The following is a 24,809-nucleotide window of genomic DNA, read 5'->3' on the forward strand; positions in this document are numbered from 1 at the left end:
CTAGCCATGTTCACAGTTCCTTTGTAACCGGGTGTGTTAAAATATAGCGGGGGTAAACCCGTAAATGCGTTAAAAATTAAATTATTACAACGTATTATCGGTATTTTTATATATTTATTGCTTTAACCGCGCCCGGATATCGGTTTTGCGGTTTAATGGTTTTTACGTTTTTTAATAAAAATTATTATAATGCATTTAACGGTAGCTGAAAATTTATTACGTTATTTAGCGGGTATTAAATCCTTATTTATTTATTATGGAAATAAAGTATTTAAAGCCAATTTACCACCCAATTTTTAATAGGGGGTTTTAAAGGTTTCAAATTATTGGGTTTTAGTGATAGCGATTTTGCCGGGGTTAAGGAAAATTCAAAATCCATTTACGGATATTTGTATACCTTATTTGGGGGCCTTATAACGTGGAAATGCAAAAAAGTTAGTATTATAGCTTTAAGCATTCCAAAAACCGAAACCGATATTTTAACGGAAGCCCTGCGTGAAATATAATGGTTTAAAAGCCTATTTATAAAGATTGGATTACTTATAAAAGGTTTTATTGCAATATTTGGAAATAATACAGGTTTTATAATTAACGTATATAACCCTACGCACCCATAACGTATTGAATATACGTTACTAAAATTTTATTACGTACGGGAATTAGTTATAGAAGGATTAATAACCCTAGAATACCTGGAATTCAAACAAATACCCGTTAATAACCTAACAAAACCTTTAACGCTCCCAATTTATAAGGTCTTTTTAATCTTTATAAGGTTTAAACCCTTAAAAACTTAACTTTTACCTATTAAATTTTAAAGCATTTAATCAATTCGTTAATTAATTTCCCATAATATTTCCTTTATTTGCAAATATTAAATTTTTATAAACCCAATACCGGCCGTATTACCCGAATCTACCCTGCATAAATTAATTAATAAATAATTTATACCGACCTTATACTAAAAATTGAATTAAAATTGAAAAATCTCGTGTTTTAAGCGATTTACGCATTCGAAATACCTTATATAATATGCTTAATTTGGATTATTACTAATAAATAACCAAATTAGTTATTTGGTCTAATAATTAATTCCGTGGGTTAATATTATGCAAATCGGGGGTTCGAATCCGGGGGTTATTACAATTTTGGGGGTTTTTTCAAATTCGGGGGTTCGTCCATTTCGGGGTTTAGAGGTCGGTATAAAAGGTTTAATTATCCAGGGGGTTTATATCGGGAGTTTAAATCGGGTGGGGATATAAAAAGGATTTGTTTTTGGGGTTTTATTTTTTCTATTATATTTTCTCTTTCCGATTTTATGTAAATAGTAGCAAAAAAAGGGGGTGTTAATTATATGCGTTATTTAGCATGTAATGGGTCCATTTTTATTTGTATATAAATTATAATAAATAATACCGAAATGGGGTTATTGGGGCTGTCGGATTTTCCGTTATATATTATATATTGCAGGAATTGCGATTTAAAATGTCAGCGAATGGGGTTTCACCCTGGACTGGGTTTAATACCCACCCAATATTTATAAGTTAGCTACCCTGTACCGGGTTGAAATTTTCACCACATTAACAAATTAATACCAACCCAGAAATGATTTGTATGGAAATAAAGGTGTTTTTTCAACAACGTATACAAAATAATTTTTCGGAAAATCGTGTGCGGTACCGGAACGCTTTTTGGCGTGCGGACCCCCATTTCGATGTCGGAAAATATATAAGGGAGATAAAACAAAGTCTCCCCCACCAATAAATCGAATTTATTAATCCCAAAATTAGTGAATCATTTTAGTGAACATTTTAATGCATTTATTGCATTTAAACCCTGTCATTACAGGTTTTAATAGCGCAACTAGCACCACGCCGCACCTAGGCTAAACCCTAAAGCCCTGTTAGCAACATATATTGTTAATAATATTGATTAGTGTTAATAGGTTTTTCGTAATGTCGATCGATGAATAGAACGTTATTATACGGATATAAAGATCTTTATTGTGTGTTTTCCATCAAACTGTTTAGAGGTGAGCTTTTGAACGTCCTTTCGTTTTATACCCGCAACTGGGCGGGTGAGTCACGTGTAATTGGCCTGTGCGGCATTGCACGTTGATTATCGCTCTATTATTAATTTGACCGCGATTACCTCTATTCCAATATAACTATAACCGTTAACTAGGCAAACTAAGCTGCTAAGTTTATATCACTAATTGTTCTATGATTTATACTTTATTATGCATTTATAATATTCTAATTCAAATTTTAACAAATAAAAATCGGGTTTTGCCCAAAAACTTAATATCTCGTTCAAAAAACGCCCTTTGAAACCAAAACCTGCACCAACAAAGAGCCAATATTTGGTTTTATATACCTACAAATTTTGGTCTCTATTGAATCATCCGATAAATAGTTATAAAAGATTAAACCACAACCTTGGGGTGTCCACTTCCGAGTCATGTCCACTTGTGGGTCACCCACTGTAGGGACAGCTCTGCCGGATTCAGTGAAACAACAAAAAAGGGATTTTGACATGGAGCGGGGCAGTGGAGTACGTACTGACCGGCTGGGGTAAGAATCACGTGGGAATTCGGCCTAACACACGGTTTCCACCGCCTAATCGTTCACCCACATGATATCGCGGGAGATGTGCGGGGTCTAATCCCGACCCTCTTGCCTTATCATCGGTTTTTCCGCGGAATAAGCATGACACAGTCACCACACTTGATGGGAAAGATTCTTTGTCTTGCTTTTCCCGATCAATATCACATAAACTATCAAATCTTTATTCCGCGCAGACGCCTCACAGACAGTGGCAACCATGTTTGATCCTGTGCTTTCCACTGGCGCCCAGGAAGAGTTGCCAAACCCTGGGACGCCGGGCGCGGCAACCGACACACCCAAGGCTCGGCTCATCAGACGACGGAGGCTTCGCGCCGTATGTTCACTTTGCTTGCCATTGCTGATTTCTTTTTCTTTTTTTTCCGTTTTGGAGTTCAGATCAGGTAGCTGACTAACTCCGATTTGATTTTACAGTGTGATGGCTGCAGACAGCGCAAGGTGTGTTTTCCTCCACAGCCGCCGGAGATTACGAGAGTGACTTGTGGGGTAGCTTATATCTCTTTTTGCATGCCTTATTAGATCCGATGTGACAATGGTCCAGGGTCGTGCCGCAACTGCAGGATATATGGTGTGGACTGCGTCATCACTCGCGCCGAGGATGGCACAGATATCAAGCGAGGGAGCTGCAGGTCTGACTGCAGTCAACATGGAGCGAAATCCAACTGCCAGTGTCAGAACCCAGACTCTCCCCCAAAGACGAGGAATGTTCCTGTATCCAGGCGTCCGAGTCCAACCCACAGTCAATCCACTCGGCAGATAACTGTTGGTTTAGAACGTGACAGCAGCAACAGTAACGTCAACAATACCAATGAGGTTCAGACCACCAATGGTGAATCGCCTAGCGCCTCATCTCGGCCACACGATGTGTTGGAGGGCGTGGTGGTCATCGAGACGAGCAGGGTTCCACAGAAGAGCAAGTTCGCAGGGATGAGCTCTGTGCATGTGCTGGCCAAGTCTGCTGAGGAGCTATTCAAGAGCGAGGACCGGACAGGCCAGGTCGACGTCATGGCCTTCTTCTGCCCGCTGATGGCATTGTCTGAAGAGGTCGCCACGCCGCCTTTGATGCTCCGACCCCTAGTTGAGCGCGAAAAGGCGCAAAGATGCCTGCAGAGTAAGCAGTGGCGCCGGCGATGGTATCGCTAGTCAGTATGGGAGGAGATCAATGACTAACGGCTCCTTCGTTTGAAGAGTATTTTGCTACAGTGCATTGCATCGCGCCGGTATTGGATGAGGACACAACCTGGCGTTTGTTCGAAGATCTCTATCGGGACGGAAGCTCGAGCGACGTGAGCAGGATGTGCTGCCTGTACCTCGCTATCGCGATAGGAGACTCATCGCCGGACGGGCACGCAACCCGAAATGTGCACTTTACGACCGTATGGAGCTTGTACGACCGATTAATCGCAACTCCATACCTTCCCAGTGTACAGGCACTCGTTCTGTTGGTAGGTTTACCCGAAGAACCCATGAATTAGCCATGGCACCTGGCCTGATCGTAATCCGCTAACCTCCGCTTTGCACATGGCAGACGTTGTTACTCATGAACCTGCACCGAGACGGACAGGCTTATCTGGCCATCGGGTCTGCAGTACGCATGGCCCAATCGATAGGCCTACATCGACGACTCGCCGCTCACAAGCGAGCACAAGAGCTCGTATTTGTTCAAAAGGACATTGGGCTGCGGAGTAGGGTGTGGTGGACTTGCTATTGGTTAGATAAGTGAGTGTTGAAGCACCCTAGTTGACACTTGATTTGAGTGATTCTGCAAACATCTTTCATGGGCTGACAGCCTGATTTGTAACTTGTTACCAGGAAACTATGCTTCGAAGGTGGCCGGCCATCGTGTATTAGTGACCCAGACTGCGATGCCGATCTCCCCACCTCGGACGAGGTCCTGTCCAGCTCATCATTGGCTCGGCAAAGCAGGCAGCCTGCGCACCCCAACGTCTTCTCAGACCTGATAAACTTATGCAAGGTCCTCTCCTTCATATCGTCGAACCTCTACTCACGCGACGTGGCTGAGTGCTCGGAGGAGGAGCTGCTTGCGCGAATATCTCAGGCCGAGCGGGAGCTTCGTGGCTGGGCCGAGACGCTCCCAGATGGCCTCCGACCCGGTAGGGCTGAGTCACTACTGGCGGCATTCGAGGCGCAGCCGGCCAGCCCTCAGTTTGGGTCACGAGTGCTGCATTGCATGTACCACAACGCGCTGCTCACGATTCACCGGGCGTCACTGTTGAGCTGTGCAAACATGTCCAGCGAGAGCGCACAAAAGATGGCGGCGGCGGCGAGGCCAGACGCAAGGATCGTCGCGTCTGCCAACGCATGCTTGAGTGCTGCGGCAGGGCTCGCCAGGTCGGTTGATGAGTTTGTCTGTACGCCAAGGTGCTGTGCCATGGTGCGGTAAGTCTGGTTCTTGTCTTTGATTTGCTTATGTGTTCCCAGGCGAAGTCCTTTCTAACTGATGTGCAAAACAGCTGGGCCATGCCATATATACTCAACTCAGTCTTCACTCTTTACATTGGCGTGATGAAGTCTTCACTGAGCTGGTCTTGCGAGACCTATATAGCGATCATGACCAGCCTGTCGCGCTGCGTGCCATTGATGCACATGGATGCGCAGACGACAGAAGGGTTCAATGCACTATTTGGGCGGCTGAGGGCTGCAATGGAGGCATCGAGACAGAAGGGGTTAGGTGTCGGCGGTGGTAGCGGCAGCGGGATTGGTCAGGGTCCTGCTACTACCAACTTCTCTGCCAATGGACAGGTACAACATCAGCCGCCTGCAGGCGACGATTCACCATCCTCTCTGTTGATACAAGATTGGCGAGCGGGCGATGAGACGCCACATCAGCAGCATGGTCCAGGAGAAGTAGGAGAAGAGGGGCTGGGTGGCTTGCTTGACTATCAACTGCAGGACTACATGGGCGACGATTTTGGGTTGTTGAACGTGGACCTTTGGCCAGCGGCTGGGGAGGATCTGGGAGCGGTGGGCAGCAGGTAAATCCTGGCCTCGAAAGTTCTAGTTATCATCTCAGTTGAAAGGGTTCGTCTTCGATTGCAGGTCTGTGGGATTTCCGGGAACAAAATCAAGGTCAATCATGCAAGTGTTATGTTGTCTTTTATTGTCTAGGCGCCCGGCTCCCCAATCGTAGATGCGAGGGATGGGGCTCGCTGTGTATCATATACCTATGACAACCTCCAGTGTGCCCAGAGTAGATAGATACATATTCATGCCAGTGAATACCGATACCCGACAATCCATGGCGTTGTCTCTTCTATCACAGTCCGTCTCTGCCGCCCGCTCCGCCGCCCCCAAAAACGGCCGTCAGTCGCACCCTGCCGCCTTCCGCGCCGTAGTGTCTACTAGTGTGATGACGCCTCATCTTTCTCCTGGTATCACGGCGACCTTTTTGTAAATATGAAGCCTCCAGTCCCTCGGCGTGTTTTCCTTGACATGTTTCGCATTTGTGGGTTGGCAGTGTCGGTCGACGAGGATTGTAACCGAAGAACGAAACTCCATAGGGCGAAACCTAATAGATCCTCCCGCCGGCAATGCGCTACCGTAATGGGATGCTTGTTCCCCAGGTCGGACTAGACCATTGTTACAAAAGGATACAAAGGCCGGATGGGGGCCAACTTATGCCACGATTTGGCCCGTTGCCTAGCAATATCAGTAAGCAAAAGCGAGCCCGCCTTTGCTCAATGGCAAGGGGCGCATTGAGATGGAGTCTAAGCTTGAAATCGTGATGGATAATAACCTCGTCAACCAACGATGTGTCAAGTTTTTTTTTTTTTTAAAAAAAGCATCGTAAAACTCTGGCTGAAACAGTCATTCTATCAAAGACTTCCCTGGAGTTATTCAGAAACTGAAAAGTAGTTTAACAATGCGCTGAATAATTTCATAAAGTGGAAGGGAACTCGAAAACTCATCTGTTCCAGTTCGTTTGAGTATTGCACAGTCTGTTGTCAGCCATCGCTTCGTATGAGCTCCTGCTCAACACCAAATCAGGAGCTCCTTAGTTGCTTGCTGGACTTGACCAAGGTGTTCAACGGCAGGTCCAAACAAGCTGTGGCGTACTTTGGCTGGGATGCTCGCGTGGTGCGAGAGCCTTGGTTTGTATGTGCCTGGGTTCCCGGTCAGTTTAACGCTAGCCAAAGCATTTTTCTTTTCTTCTTTTTTGGGGGTTTTGCTTATCCATTGCTTTATCTGTGATTAAGGTTGCGCGCCGAAGAGAATATGTATGTTGTACCAATGGCAGCTTTTTCCTTCGCTCTCGTGTGGGATTATTTGAAAAAGCCGAGATAGCAAGGTCCGCCGGGGGAATGAAAGGAGAATTTACAAATACGAGAAAATTCTCATAGTGAGATTTGCCCCATGCTGAACAGAACTGACACCTTGAGGGAGTGACAAAACTTGCCAAGTTAATGCCGGATAAGGGTATATATCCACACGGAATTATAAGAAGATAACGTCGGGTACCCCCTGCTCGGCTCCCCCGCTCCCCCTGTTCGGCACCCAAAAATAACTGTACAGCCACGTTCACCTCTCATGTTCTTTTATAAATATCTCGACCAATTTTTCACTTTTAGATTTACTTTTTTCTGTTTTTTATTCTCCGTTTTCCAATAAAACAGTATACCAAAAATCACTCTATATTTGCAATTAACGACGTTAATAATGGCGATTTAATTGTAAAATCCTCCCGAAAATGGGGAATACCTAAATTTACATTTCAAAATCGATTTAAAAATTCTTAACTTTATAAGCAAATATAAAACCCTTTTTAGAAGTTTTTTATAGAATAAGAAAAGCATTTAATTAATTGGGTATTTACCCAAACAATTTTAAAACTTCCGCCGACGTATTAAAAATTACGTTTTTTTGGCGAACGAATTTTTTAAGCCGCCGGAAAAATAAATTTTTTTGGAAAACGTTGGATAACCCGTTTTTTGGTTCGTTATCAAATTTTTAAAACCCAAGAACCCCGTCGAATAAAAAACGGCCGGGTTAATAGGGTTATTACGGAAATAATTAAATTTTGGTAATTTTAAATTATTAACCCCATTATTAATAATATTAAACCGGAAAATCGGTGGAATATAAACGAAACCGGTATAATGGAAAGTAAAACATTTAACGGTTTAATATTAAACTTTAACGGAATTCGGCCGTTATAGCGAAAAAAAACCCAAAACACGGGGTTGGACAATTATAATCGAATATATATTGGTTGCGGGTATTACCTTCCCTCCCCTCGTTATATTTAAAGGTAAAAACGTATAATGATAATAATTTCCAGCGGATTTAAACCTTTTTAATAATTGGCAATTTTATATAACCGAAAACGGGTGGATAAATAACGAAACGTTTATCCAATAGATAAAAACAATGTTTACTCCGTATACACAATTTTTAACTTTTAAAAAGCGGTTATTAGTTTTCGACGGTTATAAATTATATATAACGGACCGATTAATGATTTTTTATTTGTAAAATTATATATAATTCGTATATCTACCCTTTTATTCGTTATACGTCTTCCAATTATTGGATTTATCGTTTTTTGGGCCGTTAAAAAAGGTTTATCGACGTTTATTTGGATTTATTAACCAATTTTGCTGTTTAACAATTATTGGAAAACGAAATTTCTTTTTATTATAATATAACCAAATCAGAAATATTTACAGCAAAAGATTTTCAATTTAGGTGGCGTATAACGGGTGTATAACCGGTAAACTTGGTTAAATTATTTTGAGAGCTTTTTTTGTCAAAAAATAACAACGACAACGTTATAAAAAATAAAAATAAAGATTTGTAAAGGGATAAAATACCGGAAAACCCAGCCCAAAAAATTAACGACCCGTTTTTATTTATTTGGAAAACCCTGAAAACAATCCGAAATATTCGACCTTAATTGCAAAATTTTCCCAATTTAATAAAACCAACGCGATTTTACGTTTTTTATTTATAAAAGTCCAAAAAAGTTTCGAAATTAAAAATTTATTTTTGGTTAACGCCCAGCAAAAAATTAGTTTATTGGAAATACAATTGGAGGTAATACGGCAGGTTAAAAAAAGGAAGGTAATTCCGGATCCAAACGAGTTTTTAGTTAATAAATAAAATATTATTGGATTGCAGGAAAATGATATAGAAAATTTGGAATTTTTAGCTGATAAAAAAGAGGTTATCAAACCGGAACAGCTTAAAAACGATTATATTTTTCTTCGTTGATAGATTTATATTTAAATCAATTTATAAAAGTAGGTATTTCATTGTTAGATTTTCGGGGTGCCGAACAGGGGGTGGAGCCGAGCAGAGGGTACCCGACGTTATATGTATACATATATATATATATATATATGCGTGGTTATTTTACCGCAACGAAACGCCAAATCACCGCAAATAGACCGCGAGATTGGTTACACTTCAAGACGTCGATGTCTTTAGGCGCTTTGCTGGTCCATAAATGTCCGCCTCCAAAGGGAATAGCTAGCAAGTATAAAGACCACAGATTCCGGCGGAGACCTAGTGCTGGGACGTACAAAGAAACTTCTCAGTACTCTGCCATTTTGCAATCCGGAATTTTCTATTATATTTGGAGCTCCACTGTGCCAACCACTGCGGGGGTGATTTTGTTTATTTTTGCTATTTTCGTGCCCAGTAGGGGCAAAAATCCCCATTCCTCAACAGTGGTAGCAAATTTGCAACCATCTGGGAGTATGGTTTTTTTTTTTTTATGACGATTTCTACCAGATAATAAAACGAAAAAGGCACGCGCTTTTATTGTCTTTTGGTAATATATTTAGTTGGATTGGTGTTTCAAATTTATTTCTTGCATGATATAACAATTGGGATTAACCATTATATAAAATAATAATCAAAATACAATTCCGATTCCAATTACAATTTCAAGTTTTAAAATTGTCAAATCAACTGATATGTATCAACTGGCTGTTACATGCGCCCGACTATAGGCCAATAGATTAAAATATCCTGCAGCACCTGCACTTAGCAAATACTTCGTCGGTCCCAATTACAAGGCGTGTTATCTTTTGCTCGTGAAATGTCTTAAAGCCGAAGTTAGTATACTATACCTATTCGTTTGCTGTATTTTATCTTAACCATTTGTGTATCGACTTGTATATTATTGGCGTTTTTGCCCCTGAATTACTACCAAAAACGGGAAAGGTCTGATGGTCCCAGACGGCTGCAGATTTGCGAACACTGTGGAGGGGTCGGGACTTTTACTCCTACCGCCATAGTATTGACAAATGCACGGTAATAGGGTTTATTTTTTCGCCTGGTTCTTATAGTATCTACCACAAAGGCTTGTTTCTCCAAGAACCCTGGATTCAGATTCTCGGACTAAGAAATGGGTCCAAAGCATTTGTTTCTCAGAAAACCCTTATCAAATACCGATGGGCCTTCACGCCTTGCGGAAAAAGGAGCAATATCCCCTACTCAGATCATCCGTCATACAGCCTTAATTATTCATTTGGTGTCAGAGCAAGAAGGACGAAGTTTACTTACTCACGGCACTGTTTACCTTTACCATAGCATTTGGGACACTCGTAACTGCCCGCTGGACTGCGAGCGGCGAGAACGTTGTCTCCTCGTGCAGCGATCTCCGAGCCCCCGGGAAGAACGCCGGTCGGCAAGGCGTTGACGGAAAAGCCAAGGGCTAGGACGGTGAGGACTTTGGAAAACTGCATATCGGCTAGCTTGAATAAGAAACAAGACAAAAATGGGGGAAAATGAGAAGAAAAACAAAATAAAGTAAAGAGGTAGAAAATGCAAAATAGCTTATAGGATGAGGTGGTGAAAAAAAAGAGACAAAATGGTACGTTCAAAGTAGAAGGGGGCTTAATATACTTATTAATTGCTGCTAAAGATAGTTTCGAATCGGTGAATAAGTTATGACGTTGTTAATACCGAGCATTTATTTTGAATGACGTCGTGGCTTATAGTTCTTTGATTAATAGACGGCAAGTTACTGATTAAAGGGAAGTAAACAAATGTACGAATTCTATGCGGCGAATCGAAATATATGCATGTGCGCGGCATTTCATAAATTGATGGAATACATAAATAGCTAACCGTGATAATGCCGACTCAATATTGCACCATATGGCGGAAAAAAAGCAAATCAGAGTAGAGAGTAGTAAAGAAATCGACAATTGCGCAAACAAAGTATAGCCCGGGATTGAACTGCTGTTTGGACTGTTCCTAAATCTACGTCACCATTCTTGTAACGTCTGTGCTCAAGTTTTTCAAGACATGCAAACAGCAAACCTCATGAGCTGCCTTGAAGTTTATCGATAACAGCCAGAGCCTCTGACCGGACCTCTTTGACAATCTCGCCAGCAGACTGCGACTTGTGAACTAGACCGACACCGGTACCACTGGGCAAATGTCAGACTCATCTTCTTTCCTAGGGAAACAAAGGGGGGAATAGTGACCCAAGACTCACGCAAATGTCACCATTCTTGTCTCGTCGCCTTCTGCCACGGCCTTCTTGAAAGACTCGTGGACCTCGTGCAACGGGACACCATTCGCAAGGTCTTGGAGACCTGGGTGCCTGATCACCCTGCCGGCGTACAACTTTGACCATGTCGGATAGCCCATGATTGCGTCGTTCATGGAGGATCTGTGGATGGTTGGCTTGAGGCAAAAAGAAAAGAAACACAAAGCCTTGAAGCTTGACTAAAATGGTAGTCTTACCTTGCGGTTGTGGAACCACCATCGCTGGCATTCAGGATGGCTTTCCGGACGAACGCGTTGGAGTCTGCTTCGTCACAGGTAACAAACTAAACAGCATACATTAGCCCAGCCGCCGCACAGCATCTCTTGACAAGAGAGGAGACGTTTCTTACCCTAGTGCCCATGGTAACGCCATCCGCACCCAGCGCCAGCGCCGCCGCAACCCCCCTGCCATCCATGATGCCCCCGCCCGCCACGACGGCAACCGCCTGCCCGCGCAACGCATCCACTACCTCGGGGACAAGCGTCATGACGCTGGCCGCCTCGGCCCACTGGTGGCCGCCGGCGTCGCAGCCCTGCGCGACCACGACGTCGACGCCGCAGCGCACGACCTGCCGCGCGGCCGCGACGGACCCGACCTGCGCAAACACGCGCATGCCCCACTCGGCGCCGGCGTCGCGGAACAGCGCCACGAACTCGCCGTACGCGGGCTCGGCGGGGTCCGAGCCAAACAGCCACACGAACGCCGGGCGGTGGCGGCGCAGGATGGGTAGCGCGTTGGCGCGGTAGGCGTCCGGCGTGGCCAGGAGCGTGAGGAAGCCGACGCCGATCGGGAGGGGTGTGGCGGTGTCTGGGGGGTGATGGTTCAGGAGGCGGCTGGCGATGGAGAGCTGCTCATCCAGGGCGGCGAGGTGGGGCGAGTTGGCGCTGGGGTCCATTCCTGCCGGGACCATGCCTTTTTGGTTTTGGTTGGTATGATGAGAAAAGGGTTCAATCTCTGGCGATGCCATGTACGGCCGGGTAGAAGAGGGCCGGCGGAGGGAGCGGAATTGACGTACCGAGGCCTCCGGCTTGAGTTACTGCGGCGGCGAGTGCACCATTTGCCACGGTGAACATCGGGGCGCTGATGACCAGGGGAAGTTTGGTGGTGGGGAACCACTTGTGAAGGATGTTGCCGGCCATGGTGAGTACCGTAGAGTTGGTGAGATGTTTGAGATGGAGTTGCCTCATGCCAGGTTGCAAAACAAGAGAGGAAAAATTGCAGAAGGCCGAATTTGTATGAGTCTCGTTGCGAATAAACCCCGCAGCTTGCCAAGGTCACTGCTGACAGGTAGATCGTCTTACTTTTGTGGATGACTGCATAGTGCTGAGCGAATAACTGCCTACGGATCCAAGATGATAGTGTGCAACTAAAAAGACAATCGGTGTTATCAGCGGGTAAAAATACTTGGTATTACCAATATTATAAGCTTGTATCACATCGGTGGTTTTTTTGGGCCGACTTTTTGTGAACATGAACAAGCAGCTGGCATAAAATGGATTGCCAGGAAAAAAAGGATGTGTAGACCAAGTCGGCATTGTTGATGTGGCCTATGACGGGGTGCTCAAGCCATACTATAGGCCACACACACACACACACACACACACATTAGTACGGTCCAAAAACTACCCATATCAGATTTCCAAGTCTTGACTCACCCCATCTACGTGATCTCCCCTCCAGTCCCTCTTCACGGGCTATTCTGTAGTGCTGTTTGTACCCGATGAGGGATCAGATAGGTCCAATCTGTGAGGCCAGGAAGAGTTTATACAAACACTGTGAATCGTCCACTCGTGGCAACCACTGCACGTATCTGCAACGGCCCGCATATCGTAGATGGTAAGCGATCCCAGGCATGACACAAGCACGGAAAGGTGGGTTCATGTCAGCCCTATAATGGTCTACTCGAACAAACTGTGTGGGGTCAGGAGATGTAAACCGAAAAGCATTTTTTATTGTAAGTGGTGTGGAAGACAACTTATGGTAGGTATCAGTGCCGAGATATGGTTTGTGTATCTCCAAAGCTTGCCACAAAGAGACGCGGAAATCTTGAAATCGGGGTTGATCATCCATGAGGGCATGAGGGAAGGTCCAGCCCATCAGCCTCTCCACATGGCAACTCCACAAGTCGAGCGGGAGCAGTTGCCATCTGAATTAGCTAGCACTGCATCTCGCCAGGTTCCTTCTCAAAGCGCAAGCAATCGAGTTTCCACCTAGCTTTGCCGTACATTATGCCTTTGAGAAGGCCCCACCCACCCACGCTTAAATCCAGCGCTCAAAGGAGAGCAAGGCAAAATCGGCGACTCGCATAAAGAACTCGTCTGAAGGGAACAATGTGAATCTGGCGATGTGATCCAATACCACCATATTGGTAAAAAAAAAAAAAAAAAAAAAAAAAAAAAAAAAAAAAACTAGAACAGAATTTCTGTCCGCTTTCCTCTTTCAGCCTAGATCTACAGCGCAAGGGATGGGCCGCCAAGATGTCGACCCAACCACGCCCAACAGCTCTCGGCAATAAACCACACCGCATCACCGGGGGCGCACTCTTTTCCCCGCGCCCATTTTGTTCAGTCTCGTATTCTTTACGGTCGATTTGGTCCGGGCTATTCCCAGCAGGATTTTCATTTGCAGCAGGGTTGGGAGGGTTAAACGCAATAGACCCGCACTGCGAGATTACCGACTGCATCAGCTTTCCTCCCTCCCTTGCGTTCGCTTGGTGTCTCGTACGATCACGGCGGCATCGTGTGCAACCAGCGATGCACAGATCGCGTATCGAGGCTTTTGCATCGCGAACCCAAAGATCTGGGAACTGGACACTGGCAGTGGATTCGATCTAGTATCAATGAGGATCAACGTCTCAACGATAAAGACGACCTCCAAACTGGCAGCAGCTTCATCAAAAGGCTGCGCTGAGTCCAAATTTGTCTGCTAACAAAATCGAATCGTAACTATGACGCAGATCAGTGAGCTTTGATGTGTGCTGGTTGCTGTACTTTTTGCACACCCGGCTTCGCGAGGGGGACAAGAAGGCTGCTGACACTTGATTGGACACTGTTTTCCCCTGTAGCGTTACTTTTCGAGTCCAAAAGGCGTCCTGCTTGCGAGGCCATCCAGATCATTACGTTCCACCACACCATCTAGAGACCAGAAATCTTGGTCTAGTCTAGTCTGGTCGTAGCAACCAAGGGATAAAGAATGATTCAGCTTTGGGCTCCCGCTCTATTCACGCAACATGGCCCCCATCAGCCCGTTGCTTTTTCTCGATTTTGCATCTTTGTTCTTTGTGTCGTAGGGTCCTGGCATTGGGGGGTTAGTCTTTATGCGTGTCTACCGTCTCTATATAACAAGATCTGTGAAACCAACCCCTCTGAGCCACAATCTTCTTTCCCTTATCACTGCTCCTTCGACAGAAGTACTTTGAGCTTGTACTCCTCATGACTCCCTTTGGGATCGAGATTCCATGCACCAAGATCCATCACATCTGACTGCTCTAATGATCCAGAACAAAACCTTCTTTTCAACGCTTGCAGTGCTCCATCTGGACCAACCAACAACGGATCCATATGCAGAATTCCCACGGTCGAGAGTCCCAACAAAGCCAACATTCATCATAAATCAGTTGCTACCCACCCCCTGAGCCGGACCCCCCACCCACTTTATAACCAACCAGCATGGAACGTCACCCCCTCCAGTCCAACCAATCCCTCATCGCCAGCCTCCGCAGCCTCACGGAATACGAAAAATGGCCCGAGTTCGACGCGCTCGAGGCCGAGTTCAACCGGTGCTTCGACGCCGGCTCAGAAGACGCCAGGCAAGTCCGCGAGCACGAGTCTCTGGTGCAGGCGATGCGGGCGGCCGAGGCGGGCGTGCACCGGGCCCTCGAGACCAAGACGCGGTGGGCGGCCGTCGAGATGGCCAGGGTCAAGAGGGTGCAGATCCAGGCCGACGCGCTCATGGCCGAGGCCAAGGTGATGCAGGACGAGGCGGGCAGGGAGATGAAGCGCGCCAGGGCGGTCGAGGACGAAGGCGAGACCGAGATCTCGCGCCACGAGGAGGTCGTGGCGTCCATCAAGGGGAGGCTTGGCAGGATCACCAGGGAGAGGGAGGGGAGGCGGGTGGCGCACGAGAGGAGGTTCAAGGCCGCGGTGGGGAGGCTGTGGCAGACTGTCGAGGATGTGCAAGGCGTGCGGCCTGTGGCGGGTGAGGCTCCGGCACAAGGACCGGCGCCACTTTTGTTGTCGACTCCCTTCAGCCACAAGAAACCAGGATCGACTAACCCTAAAGCCTTGTCCATCTCTCAACTGTTGATCAATACCAAGGAAGAACCATCGTCTGCCACATCTCATCCATGTTCACCACCTCTCTGGGAACGCACACAACTACCAACCCCAGAGAGCCGTGGTCCGTTTTGCTGGCCAGCCCCCCACCGAGGCCCTAATGCATCGCCACAACCAAGAAACGAACTTTCACCTCTTGGCTCAGCAAGATCTGATGCCAAGCCATCGTGTCTTGTGACCCATCTCAACTATACCACATGGCATCAACACCAGCCAATGCATCCACAATCCCAACAAGAAACAACACAACGGAAAAGACGTGCCGTGGAATGTGCGCCAAAGCCTGATTCAACCCCAGCCCTGGCCGTACCACAACTCGCGATACCATCCGGCGCTTCCACCCGGTCCTTCTCTCCAGCCAGTTGCTCTCCACTATCGACAACCTCATCTCTCTCACACATCCCCACGGCACTGCGCTTACCACCTCCGACCCGGTCCTTCCCAGGTGCAATCCAGCTATCCCCTACCCATTTCCCACCACACGCACCGACGCCTGCACGACCAACCACCGGCCAAGTGCCATTCAAGCACAGGCACAACACCATCCCGCCACCACCCCTATCCCACAGAAAACCCAAGCCCCTCACCACCACCGCCGGCAACGAAACCGAAACCACGGAGAACTGGGACACATCCTTCCTGACGCCGGAACCAGGCCTCCTGGGCAGCGTGTCGTGGGAGCAGTTCCACAGCGACCGTAGCAAGTACCCTTTGTACAAGCGGTGGCTGTGCCAGCGCCGGCAGCGGGTGAGGGGGGTGCGCGGGATGCGCGGCCCGCCTCGCTGGCTCGTCTTCAAGTGTCCCGCGCACCCGGCCCACGTCATCGACAGCCAAAAGGAGCTCGAGAGGCACTACCGCCGCGACCACGTCGACGTCAAGACGAGCGCGCAGCGGCTGAGGGAGTGCGGCGTGCACGTCAGGGGCTGCCGGCTCGCGCTGGCGAGCAGCCACAACGCGCGCATCACGAGGGATACGTACGCCGTGGATTGGGGGAGCGAGGAGGCGGTTTCTGGTGGTGGTGGTGGTGATGAAAGAAAAGGAGGAGGCGTGCGGGAGCAGGTTGTTAGGGCGGTTAGTGAGCCTGGCGGGGCCTGGTCGAGGGGCGAGTAGCGCTTGATGGCTGTTGTTTTTTTTTTTTTTTTTTTTTTTTGCATTTCTTTTCATGTCGGGCGAATCCAAAATCGGTGGGCTTTACTATGATGCAGAAACATGTCTGCATGTCAGATGGTATAAAGACTTGTGTGAATTTGCATGTCATATGCGAGTCTCTTTCCCCCATCGCTCAGCTGTGATAAGTGGCCCGCATTAACCATCCGAACCGATCAACAAACCCAAACACACGAACCCAAAGACGCTAGATTCCCCCAATGCATCCATCGTGAAATCGTGCTTTCGCCAAAAAAAAAAGAGCTCGCCAGCATGCCAAGAAGAAGAGAAAAAAAAGAGAACCCCCGTGAACGCCCGAATAAAACGCAAAGATGACGCGCGACGCCAGGTTTCGCGTTTCTTGCCCTCGAAATTCAGCCCCTCAAGACCAAAAGCCGCCCGCTTCTCGTGCTTTCTCTCAAAGTTATTTCTTCGGGTCGCACCCGGTTCTTTTCCCGGTCCCAACAGTGGAGGCGCCGCAGAAGGTATAAGTGTTGGACGCCTTGTCAAAGGCGTACTGCAGGACGAATTTGCTTGCAACGTTGACCTAGAGATGAAAAGGAACAGCAAATGATTGTCAGCATGGTTCAAACGAGTAGTCCGAACAAGACGAAACTTTCCAAATGTATATAAAAAAAAAAGAAAAAAAAAAAAAGCTTCATAGGGGTGGTGTGTGGGAGAGGCGGAAGGGAGCAAAAGAGAAACGGAAAATGACAGGCCACACCGACTTACCTGGAACAGGGGCGCCGTCACCTTGTTGCAGTGCGCGGTAGCCAGGTTGTCCGCCCTCGGTTCCCTCTGGCTGCCCTTGGGCCCCACCATGGCGGCGTCGACCTCTGCCTTGGTGGCGCTGGCACCGTTGCCGCAAGAGATGCCGCCGGCCGTGAAGCCCGTGAATGTCTGCGCGGAGGCGACAGCGGCGAGGCTGAGGATGAGGGTGTTTTTGGCAAGCATCTTGTCGGTGGTGGTTGGGGGGATTTTGGGTGAGAAAAGAAATGAGTAACCAAAAAAAAAAAAAAAAAAAAAAGTTGAAGATATGAAGAATTGTGCAAAAAAGGCCAATCAATGTTCAAGCCGGTTGATGTTGGCGATGGAGATGGAGAGATTTCATGAGGGGAAAAAAAAAAAAAAAATTGTTCTTGGTGACAGACCCTTTAATAGTTGATAAACCATAGATCCAGCACCTCTCCCAAACCATCACCATTTCCCTTTTTGGAGTAAAAGAATGTGGCGAAAATAGAGTTCACGATAAGTGTTCTGTTTCATTACTGCTAGAAACGACCAAACTTAGCAATGTGGGTTCTTGTCACCCGCGGAAGCGAACATGTTTGACCAACAAGGGCCACATGCCGTGCTGCAAATGGAGCTCATCGAGTTATTTTTGGCTATAAATCGCCCCCTTTTGGTAGGGCGGTAACCAGCAACGGCAACGGCAACGTTGGGGTATGGGTGGAGAACGAATTTTTTGGATTTCCCCCCCTTGGCAGATCGTGGCTGTCGATGATCTGCATCAATGCGTTCTTGAACATAACGCCACTTTTGAAACAGACAGCCCTTGGTCAAATCAGGAAAAATCCAGTCAACCCACATCAGACGAGCATCGTTTCCGCCCCTCCCAAGCCGTCGGCCCCATACCCGTTCATTCGGCAGTGTTCCTCGCCAATCGACCCTGCATGACCTATTCGGGTCAATTGGAAGTATGATATCAAGGCATGAGAGAGCCTATTGCAGAAATAAGTTAACCTTTAGAGACATGCTGATAGCCTTGACGCCGTAAAGGCAGTTGGTCGGCCACACAAACAAAAGGGGACGAAAACTGGGAGCCTGTGGTCCAATTAGCCTGATCGATATAGACGCCGCCTATTGCGGACTATAACAAGGCCCTTCAACAAGAGCTACATAGCACAAGGACAAGAATATGATGTGAAAAATACCACTAGTAAATAGATTTCAGTGACAAAAAAAAAGGGCCTGAACTGAGAACACCGGCAAACGAGTACTAAAAACGTATGTACACTCTTGGGACTGACTGAAATATAAAATCGCCCTTTAACTTCAGTCCCAGCTCTTGCTCTCTTTGCCGGCAGTAAAACCCCGTTTACAGAAGACAGATTAACATCCAAGAAAGCCATTGGGAATCTATTACCCGGAGCCAGATAATGATTAACTTGCTTTCTATTGCATTTGCATCGCACTGTACTGCCGGCCTCGAGTCCGCAATTACACGCGCCAATGCTGACAATATCGATGTTGGCAGTCCACGAAAAATTTCCTTTTAGGCATGTGAAGAAAAAGAGAGAGAAAAAAAAAAGACTCACCATTCCTTCGCGCACAAAATCTTGCCGTCACCGGCGACGGAGAAAGCCGCGGAGGGGAGCATGGTCACAAGTCACAAGTTGGATATATGCAGTTGACGAATCCCTCGTCTTCTGGCTTCCAAATTTGTCAAAACTGCTTGTGAAACAGATTCGTTTCGAGATAAGCTTACCCAAATAGCTACTCCTCGGCCGAGGCACGCTCAGCGAAAACAAACGATCGCCTAAATTAGGCTTGGTTTCTAAAATTTCGAGCAGTCAATAATTGATTGTACTAATGCTTTTCGAGATAACAATCGAATATGCGCACTCCAATGCTAATTTGCAAGCATAATCATAATCCTGTGTTTATACTATTGCTATCCCCAAGCCGATATATGATGCTTAGATGTTATCCGATTTATGGCTGACTGAAGCAGCTACTATCTCGGGCTGTACCAACGGTAGAACGAGGTATGGGCAAGCAACACAACTACTTGTGGTTTGAATTTGACACTCTCGGTGGATGCTATTTAACCTTGTAGGGTAGTTGCGCTTGCTTCCCCAAAGCCCCAGGTGTTCAATAATTTTGGTCAAGCTTTGTGCCGGTTGTCCGACAAGACTGAAAGACTGTTGATATAAGCCAATCACTCCGAAATCCAGTATACATGATCTGATGGTTCTCTACAGACGAATTGCCCACGAAATCCTTCAGAACCTCCCTGCGCGACAAATACGGCCGCAAGAGAAAAATAATCGAGTGTACAAAAAACTACAGGCCAACGTCGCAGCGCAGGTCCGACGGGGCCATGCTCCTGCGTGACGAGATGTCCCTGTATGGTATCTGGAAACGAGAGAGCGCTTGTAGTCTTCTTCTGGAGGAGCGCGTCGGGGAAAGAGACGCACAAGGTGCAATAAAACCCAACGTTGCCATAGAAGAGGCTTGCATGATTTGTTTCTTTTTTGCCAAGGAGATGCTCTCCAGATTCGGATGCCATGCAAAGCTTCCAGTGGATATATAAAAAAAACTCAGAGAGAAGGTATCTGGTCTGGCTCGGCGCCAAGAGCAGACTGCCGCCTTGAGCAACGATCAGCGAGAGCCAAAATACGGTAGCAACTCTCGAAGGAGCCTAAGATCCCGGTGTAAGATACCTTGGCAGTGGTTGGAGGTCCCACCGGAAAATAGCGGTAATGGGAGAAGAATGTGACAACCCCGCTATATAAAGTTTATGAAAATAGCAAGCGTGCATTCCTGTTCCCCGTTACGTAAAACATTGACGGGGCTGCCTGTTGTGGCCTCCGAGATCCATTGCAGCTACCACTAGGCCAAAAAGGAAGAAAGAGAAAAAAAAAAAAAAAAAGAAATCCGACCGTTGCTGTATTTACAAAAGCACAAGAAAGTAGCGGGTCAATTCTCTTCCCATGGACTATGACGCATGCTTTTTAGATCTCAACGTTACAAATTCATAGATACACAAAACCCCTTTTCATCTCGAAAGCTGATCTTATGGTGTTTCTTTCGACACTCTTCAACAGCGAGAGAGAGAGAGAGAGAGAGAGGATAATAGTGATAATAGTGCAAACTTTAAGTACTCAAATTCCCAGATTCACTGTCGCACTCATATCTTGAGACATCACCTTATAGGGGGGGTCCTTCAGACCATCACAGGAAGTGGTGGAGCAGTCCGCGTTAGCGTGGCACCAATAGTGTCCAATTCTTCCTGATGTCCCCCCCTGGATTACTCCGTGGTCAACAAAGCTTTTGTCCTTAAATATAGAGACGTGACATTCCGGAGCAGCGAGTACAGTCGTTGAGAGCGCCATAGCGACGAAGGCAGCAAGAATAGATTCGAACCTCATGATGACGGCTTGCGGTATCTGTTTTTCTTTTTGTTAGATTCCCGAGCCACTACGGCGAGCGAGCGGCGATCCTCGCCGTTGAAACTAATTGATTATTCTACGAGGCCATCAGGGTGGGTAGGTACTTGCTGTAATTTATTCCAGGTGAAAACAGGAGCAGATGATTGGAGTGACTTGGGACTGACATCGAGCGAGACCAGGAGGAGCTGTCGAGCCGATTGCATTTATACACAAAAGACAAAAAAAGAAAGAAAAAAAAAAAAAAAGTTTTCGCTAGACTTCGATTACTGCCCCGTATCTGAAATTGATGATTCTGTCATTCAAGAACCGTCATCCTGGTAGATGCTTTAACTTTCATGCCCACAGCTACCGAACGAGCCGAGCGGACCAATCAGCTGCACTAGACACTACCTGGTCTCCGGAATGCGCATTTAATTTAAAGCCACCATTCTGGTATACAGTCTGCACATTTATGCGCGGCGTCACCGAATATAGGCCATGGGCCACGGCTAGCATTTGAACAGTCGTGTCCCCAAGAAAAGATCCCCATAGCACTACACACCAAAGCCTCGATGCTTGGGACTCTAGTATTTACAGAGTGGCTAAAGCTTTACCCTGCATTATTGTTGTCGCCCAATGCTTTTCTGCTGGTTAGTTGGAGCTGCTGTTAGCATGGTACATGGAGTTTTTTGACTGACGTCTTGAGCAATGGACCCGACTTGGCAATGTGTAAAATCACAGGACTTGTTGCATCAAAGGTTTTCATTTGTTTTGAATATTGAGCCTGCATATAAGCTGGCACTGCCAGTATCCCCTCATATGCTTTCACTGTCCACGTGGTATCCTCTGTCTATCATTTATGCCTAACGTAATTTACTAATTCCCCTAAAGAGGAAGAGTGCCGGATGCGCGCTAGTTACTTACTGGCTGCTGTCCTTATCCCAAGAAGAGAAACTGTTTTCCAATATCTATACAGCCATTCTCTGCATTCTACAGGATAACGCGATGGACACAAAGACCAAGGCAACTCTACTCGGCGCTATAGTCTCAAAAGTCTGGACGCGGACCACCGGCGGCAAATTTCGGGGTTGTTTGTCGCCCAGGATCAACAAAAGGTGTAGGGATCATGCTCTACTCCTTGCAAGCCGGCGATATGGGTGTCCGAAAGCCTCCCCCTTTTCGAGAATAAAGGCACAACGCGTACAACAATCGCAGAGGATGGGCATTGATGATTATACCTACTGCAGGGGAAAGAAATGTCGTTTTTGACGAGTTAGCTAGCTGGTCTACAGTAGCGCAGGCCTTGGGCCCTGTCAGCAGTCACAAGGCCGTGAGCCTAGCGTGACGCGGCCCGATCCATATGTCTGCTGTGCGGCCACACCCAAGCTGACGGGTTCGAGGGTCCGGGTGTTGCCGGAGGGCCGATGTCGCTTCCGGCAGGTTGGTGTACTTGTGATGACACTTTAGCTGCTTTTTTTGTTTTAGAGAAAAATAATCACATACTGTTAATGTAAGGGGAAGAACGGTATATTGGTCTGGGCACAACTTGCACTGAGCAACAAAGAAACAGCAAATTAGACCTATTTGTCTTGCATAGATATCAGGAAACGACCGTACTGATGAATTCTACCGCGGGTATGCATAGTGTGCGCCGGACAATAATTATTAACAGCTGCGGGACTTGAAATGCTACCTTGGCATCTCCGGCAACGTGCAGTGACTAGTGACCACCAAACAAAGATACGCAAGAGGGATGTGTATGTTGAGGCCCGAGGCCAGGCAATACGCGCGGCACAAGAATTGAAGAGGACTCAGAAGAGTTATATATATAAATCACAGACTTCCTGTCATCCAAGAAAGCAAAAAAAAAAAAAAAAAAAAAAAAAAAACAAGATTAGTATTCAATCTATCAGAGCCAAATAACCAAAGCCCAAAATGTCCGTCATCTCGTCTCTCCTCTTCATCCTTGCCACGTCAGCTGGGGTCAGTGCTCAGTTGAAGCTTAGCAGGACCTACGACAAGGACAACTTTTTCGATCAGTTCTTTTTTCGGGATGTAAGTTACTCCATTGGGGGAAATTTCATGTTTTGCCAAAGAAGGAATTCAGAAAACAGCTGCCTGATCGAGGTACTAAAAACCGACATGCATCAAACTCCAGAGAGCCTACTTTCAGAAACTCATCAGGGCCAACGAACCAACCAACGGCTTTGTCGAGTATGTCAGCCAGACAGAGGCAAAAAACTCGGGATTGGCCGAATACCGCGGCAACCAAATCTACATTGGCGTCGACAGCAAAGAGCGCGTGTCCACCAACGGCGGCATTGGCAGGAAGGCCGTGCGGCTAGAGTCCAAGCAGACGTTTGACACCGGTCTCCTGGTCGCTGACATTCAGCACATGCCCGGCAACGCATGCGGTACCTGGCCAGCCTTGTAAGCTTGGCCCTGGCTGACAGCAACGGATTTGAGCACTTGGCAAGCAAGACAAAACCCCTTTGTAGTTTCAGTCACTGACAAAAAAAAAAACTCTATGATTATGATTCGGCCAAAACAGCTGGACCTTCAACTTCGAAGAAGACCCATACAGCGAGATTGACATTCTCGAAGGCAACGGCTCGCCCACCCAGGACCGCAACACCGTGTCCCTGCACACCTGCGGCACCTGCAGCTTCCCCAGCCTGCAGGGCCCGGATCTCAGACAAGACTGCGACCTGCACGCCCGGGCAAACTGCGAGGGCGGTAACAATCCGTGCGTGTTTTTTTTTTTTTTTTTTTTTTTTTTTTTTTTTTTACCTCCCACCCTGGCGGTACCAGATCCCTATGTGTGTGGCAGCCTGATCGAACAAAAAACTGATAGGCAGTTGTGACAAACAGTGGCGGGTGCGGCGTGGATGGCGCCAAGAGCTCCTACGGGACCAGCATGAACGACAACGAGGGCGGCGTCTACGCCACGCTGCTCGACAGCTCGGGCGTCAAGATCTGGTTCTTCCCCCGCTCAAAGATCCCACAAGACCTGGCCAGCGGCAACCCGACCCCGACCGTGTCGGCGTGGGGCGCGCCGCAGGCAAACATGGAGAGCGGGAACTCGTGCAACGTGCAGCAGAGGTTCAGCAACCAGACCATTGTATGTCGTGTGCTATTTTCTTTTTTTTTTATTTATTTTCTTTTTCTGTGCTTTAACGGATCTTAGCCCTGTTCCATCGCCTGGATCACATTGCTGACAAAAAGACAAATCTGGTCCTGAGCAGATCATCAACACGACTTTTTGCGGCGACATCATCGACAACTGGGACCAGCAGACCCAGGGCTCGCCCGAGTGCCGGTCTGCGCCGGGCGGGACCTGCGAATCGTACGTCGGTTCAAACCCCGAGGCGTACAAGGAGGCTTACTGGTTGTTCAACTCTATCAAGCTCTACCAATGACAAGGTGAAAGGATGCGGCTTTTACTGCAGCGCTACATGTAGGAGAAACCCACCAGCGCCGCTTGGTCATGTCATATTTGATAGATGCAATGTCAGGTCTTGTAAATAGAATCGAATAGACGCACGTGAAACGAGATCTTCCAGAGACGTTGTCTTTAGGCGGCGCCATACGTGATTGATTTTTTTTCAAACTCTTCCAGTCATGTTTGACTGGTGATTATCTATTCGACAGAGACGACATAGCCTATCCTTGCTTCCCCAACCACCCTTTGGTTCGATAGGGCTCTCCATTGCATCATCAGCCGTTGATTGGCCAAAATACTCAATCGGAATTTATTCAAGGGATAGTTCGCTTGTTTACCATGCCGCGAAAAAAAGCGGTTCCATGTCAAGATCTCGTGGTGTCGGGCCATTTTGCCCGGGTTTCCCGTTGACTGCTACTCTTCACTTTCTTTCTCTCCACCAGCATGAAATGTTGATCGTCATTCCGGACTAAAGCAATGTCCCTGGGTTTCCAAAAATATGCAATCAATCTAACATGCAAAAAAAAAGACCAGCGGGTGACCATCGCGACATGAATCGTGGCCATGTTCATCGGTCCAAGAATA

The 24,809-nt window shown here is 47.0% G+C and overlaps 7 protein-coding genes across 7 annotated transcripts; 3 read left to right on the forward strand and 4 right to left on the reverse strand.

The window, feature by feature from the left end:
* Nucleotides 1-2,823: 2,823 nt before the first annotated feature.
* PpBr36_09849 (uncharacterized protein) lies at nt 2,824-5,624 on the forward strand (the record flags this gene model as incomplete). The annotated part of the gene is made up of 7 exons (XM_029896968.1): nt 2,824-2,940; nt 3,039-3,062; nt 3,144-3,735; nt 3,813-4,069; nt 4,153-4,343; nt 4,437-5,024; nt 5,099-5,624. 7 exons carry the CDS (start codon nt 2,824-2,826, stop codon nt 5,622-5,624), a joined length of 2,295 nt encoding a protein of 764 aa, XP_029745342.1.
* A 378-nt stretch (nt 5,625-6,002) lies between these two features.
* Nucleotides 6,003-6,143, reverse strand: PpBr36_09850 (uncharacterized protein; the record flags this gene model as incomplete). The annotated part of the gene is made up of 1 exon (XM_029896969.1): nt 6,003-6,143. The coding sequence occupies one exon, from the start codon at nt 6,141-6,143 to the stop codon at nt 6,003-6,005; it is 141 nt and encodes a 46-aa protein (XP_029745099.1).
* A 3,907-nt stretch (nt 6,144-10,050) lies between these two features.
* PpBr36_09851 (uncharacterized protein) lies at nt 10,051-10,336 on the reverse strand (the record flags this gene model as incomplete). Its single annotated transcript, XM_029896970.1, has 2 exons — nt 10,051-10,106; nt 10,159-10,336. The coding sequence occupies 2 exons, from the start codon at nt 10,334-10,336 to the stop codon at nt 10,051-10,053; spliced, it is 234 nt and encodes a 77-aa protein (XP_029745126.1).
* Nucleotides 10,337-10,917: 581 nt separating this feature from the next.
* Nucleotides 10,918-12,335, reverse strand: PpBr36_09852 (uncharacterized protein; the record flags this gene model as incomplete). The annotated part of the gene is made up of 5 exons (XM_029896971.1): nt 10,918-11,026; nt 11,095-11,271; nt 11,346-11,431; nt 11,498-12,060; nt 12,164-12,335. The coding sequence occupies 5 exons, from the start codon at nt 12,333-12,335 to the stop codon at nt 10,918-10,920; spliced, it is 1,107 nt and encodes a 368-aa protein (XP_029745041.1).
* Nucleotides 12,336-14,816: 2,481 nt separating this feature from the next.
* On the forward strand, nt 14,817-16,592 carry PpBr36_09853 (uncharacterized protein; the record flags this gene model as incomplete). Its single annotated transcript, XM_029896972.1, has 1 exon — nt 14,817-16,592. The coding sequence occupies one exon, from the start codon at nt 14,817-14,819 to the stop codon at nt 16,590-16,592; it is 1,776 nt and encodes a 591-aa protein (XP_029745125.1).
* A 460-nt stretch (nt 16,593-17,052) lies between these two features.
* On the reverse strand, nt 17,053-17,582 carry PpBr36_09854 (uncharacterized protein; the record flags this gene model as incomplete). The annotated part of the gene is made up of 2 exons (XM_029896973.1): nt 17,053-17,175; nt 17,361-17,582. The coding sequence occupies 2 exons, from the start codon at nt 17,580-17,582 to the stop codon at nt 17,053-17,055; spliced, it is 345 nt and encodes a 114-aa protein (XP_029745129.1).
* Nucleotides 17,583-22,717: 5,135 nt separating this feature from the next.
* Nucleotides 22,718-24,201, forward strand: PpBr36_09855 (uncharacterized protein; the record flags this gene model as incomplete). The annotated part of the gene is made up of 5 exons (XM_029896974.1): nt 22,718-22,837; nt 22,941-23,212; nt 23,334-23,528; nt 23,654-23,903; nt 24,028-24,201. The coding sequence occupies 5 exons, from the start codon at nt 22,718-22,720 to the stop codon at nt 24,199-24,201; spliced, it is 1,011 nt and encodes a 336-aa protein (XP_029745114.1).
* Between the last annotated feature and the right edge of the window lie 608 nt (nt 24,202-24,809).

The sequence above is a fragment of the Pyricularia pennisetigena genome (genome assembly GCF_004337985.1).
Source record: "Pyricularia pennisetigena strain Br36 chromosome 7 map unlocalized Pyricularia_pennisetigena_Br36_Scf_7, whole genome shotgun sequence".
Classification (NCBI taxonomy): domain Eukaryota; kingdom Fungi; phylum Ascomycota; class Sordariomycetes; order Magnaporthales; family Pyriculariaceae; genus Pyricularia; species Pyricularia pennisetigena.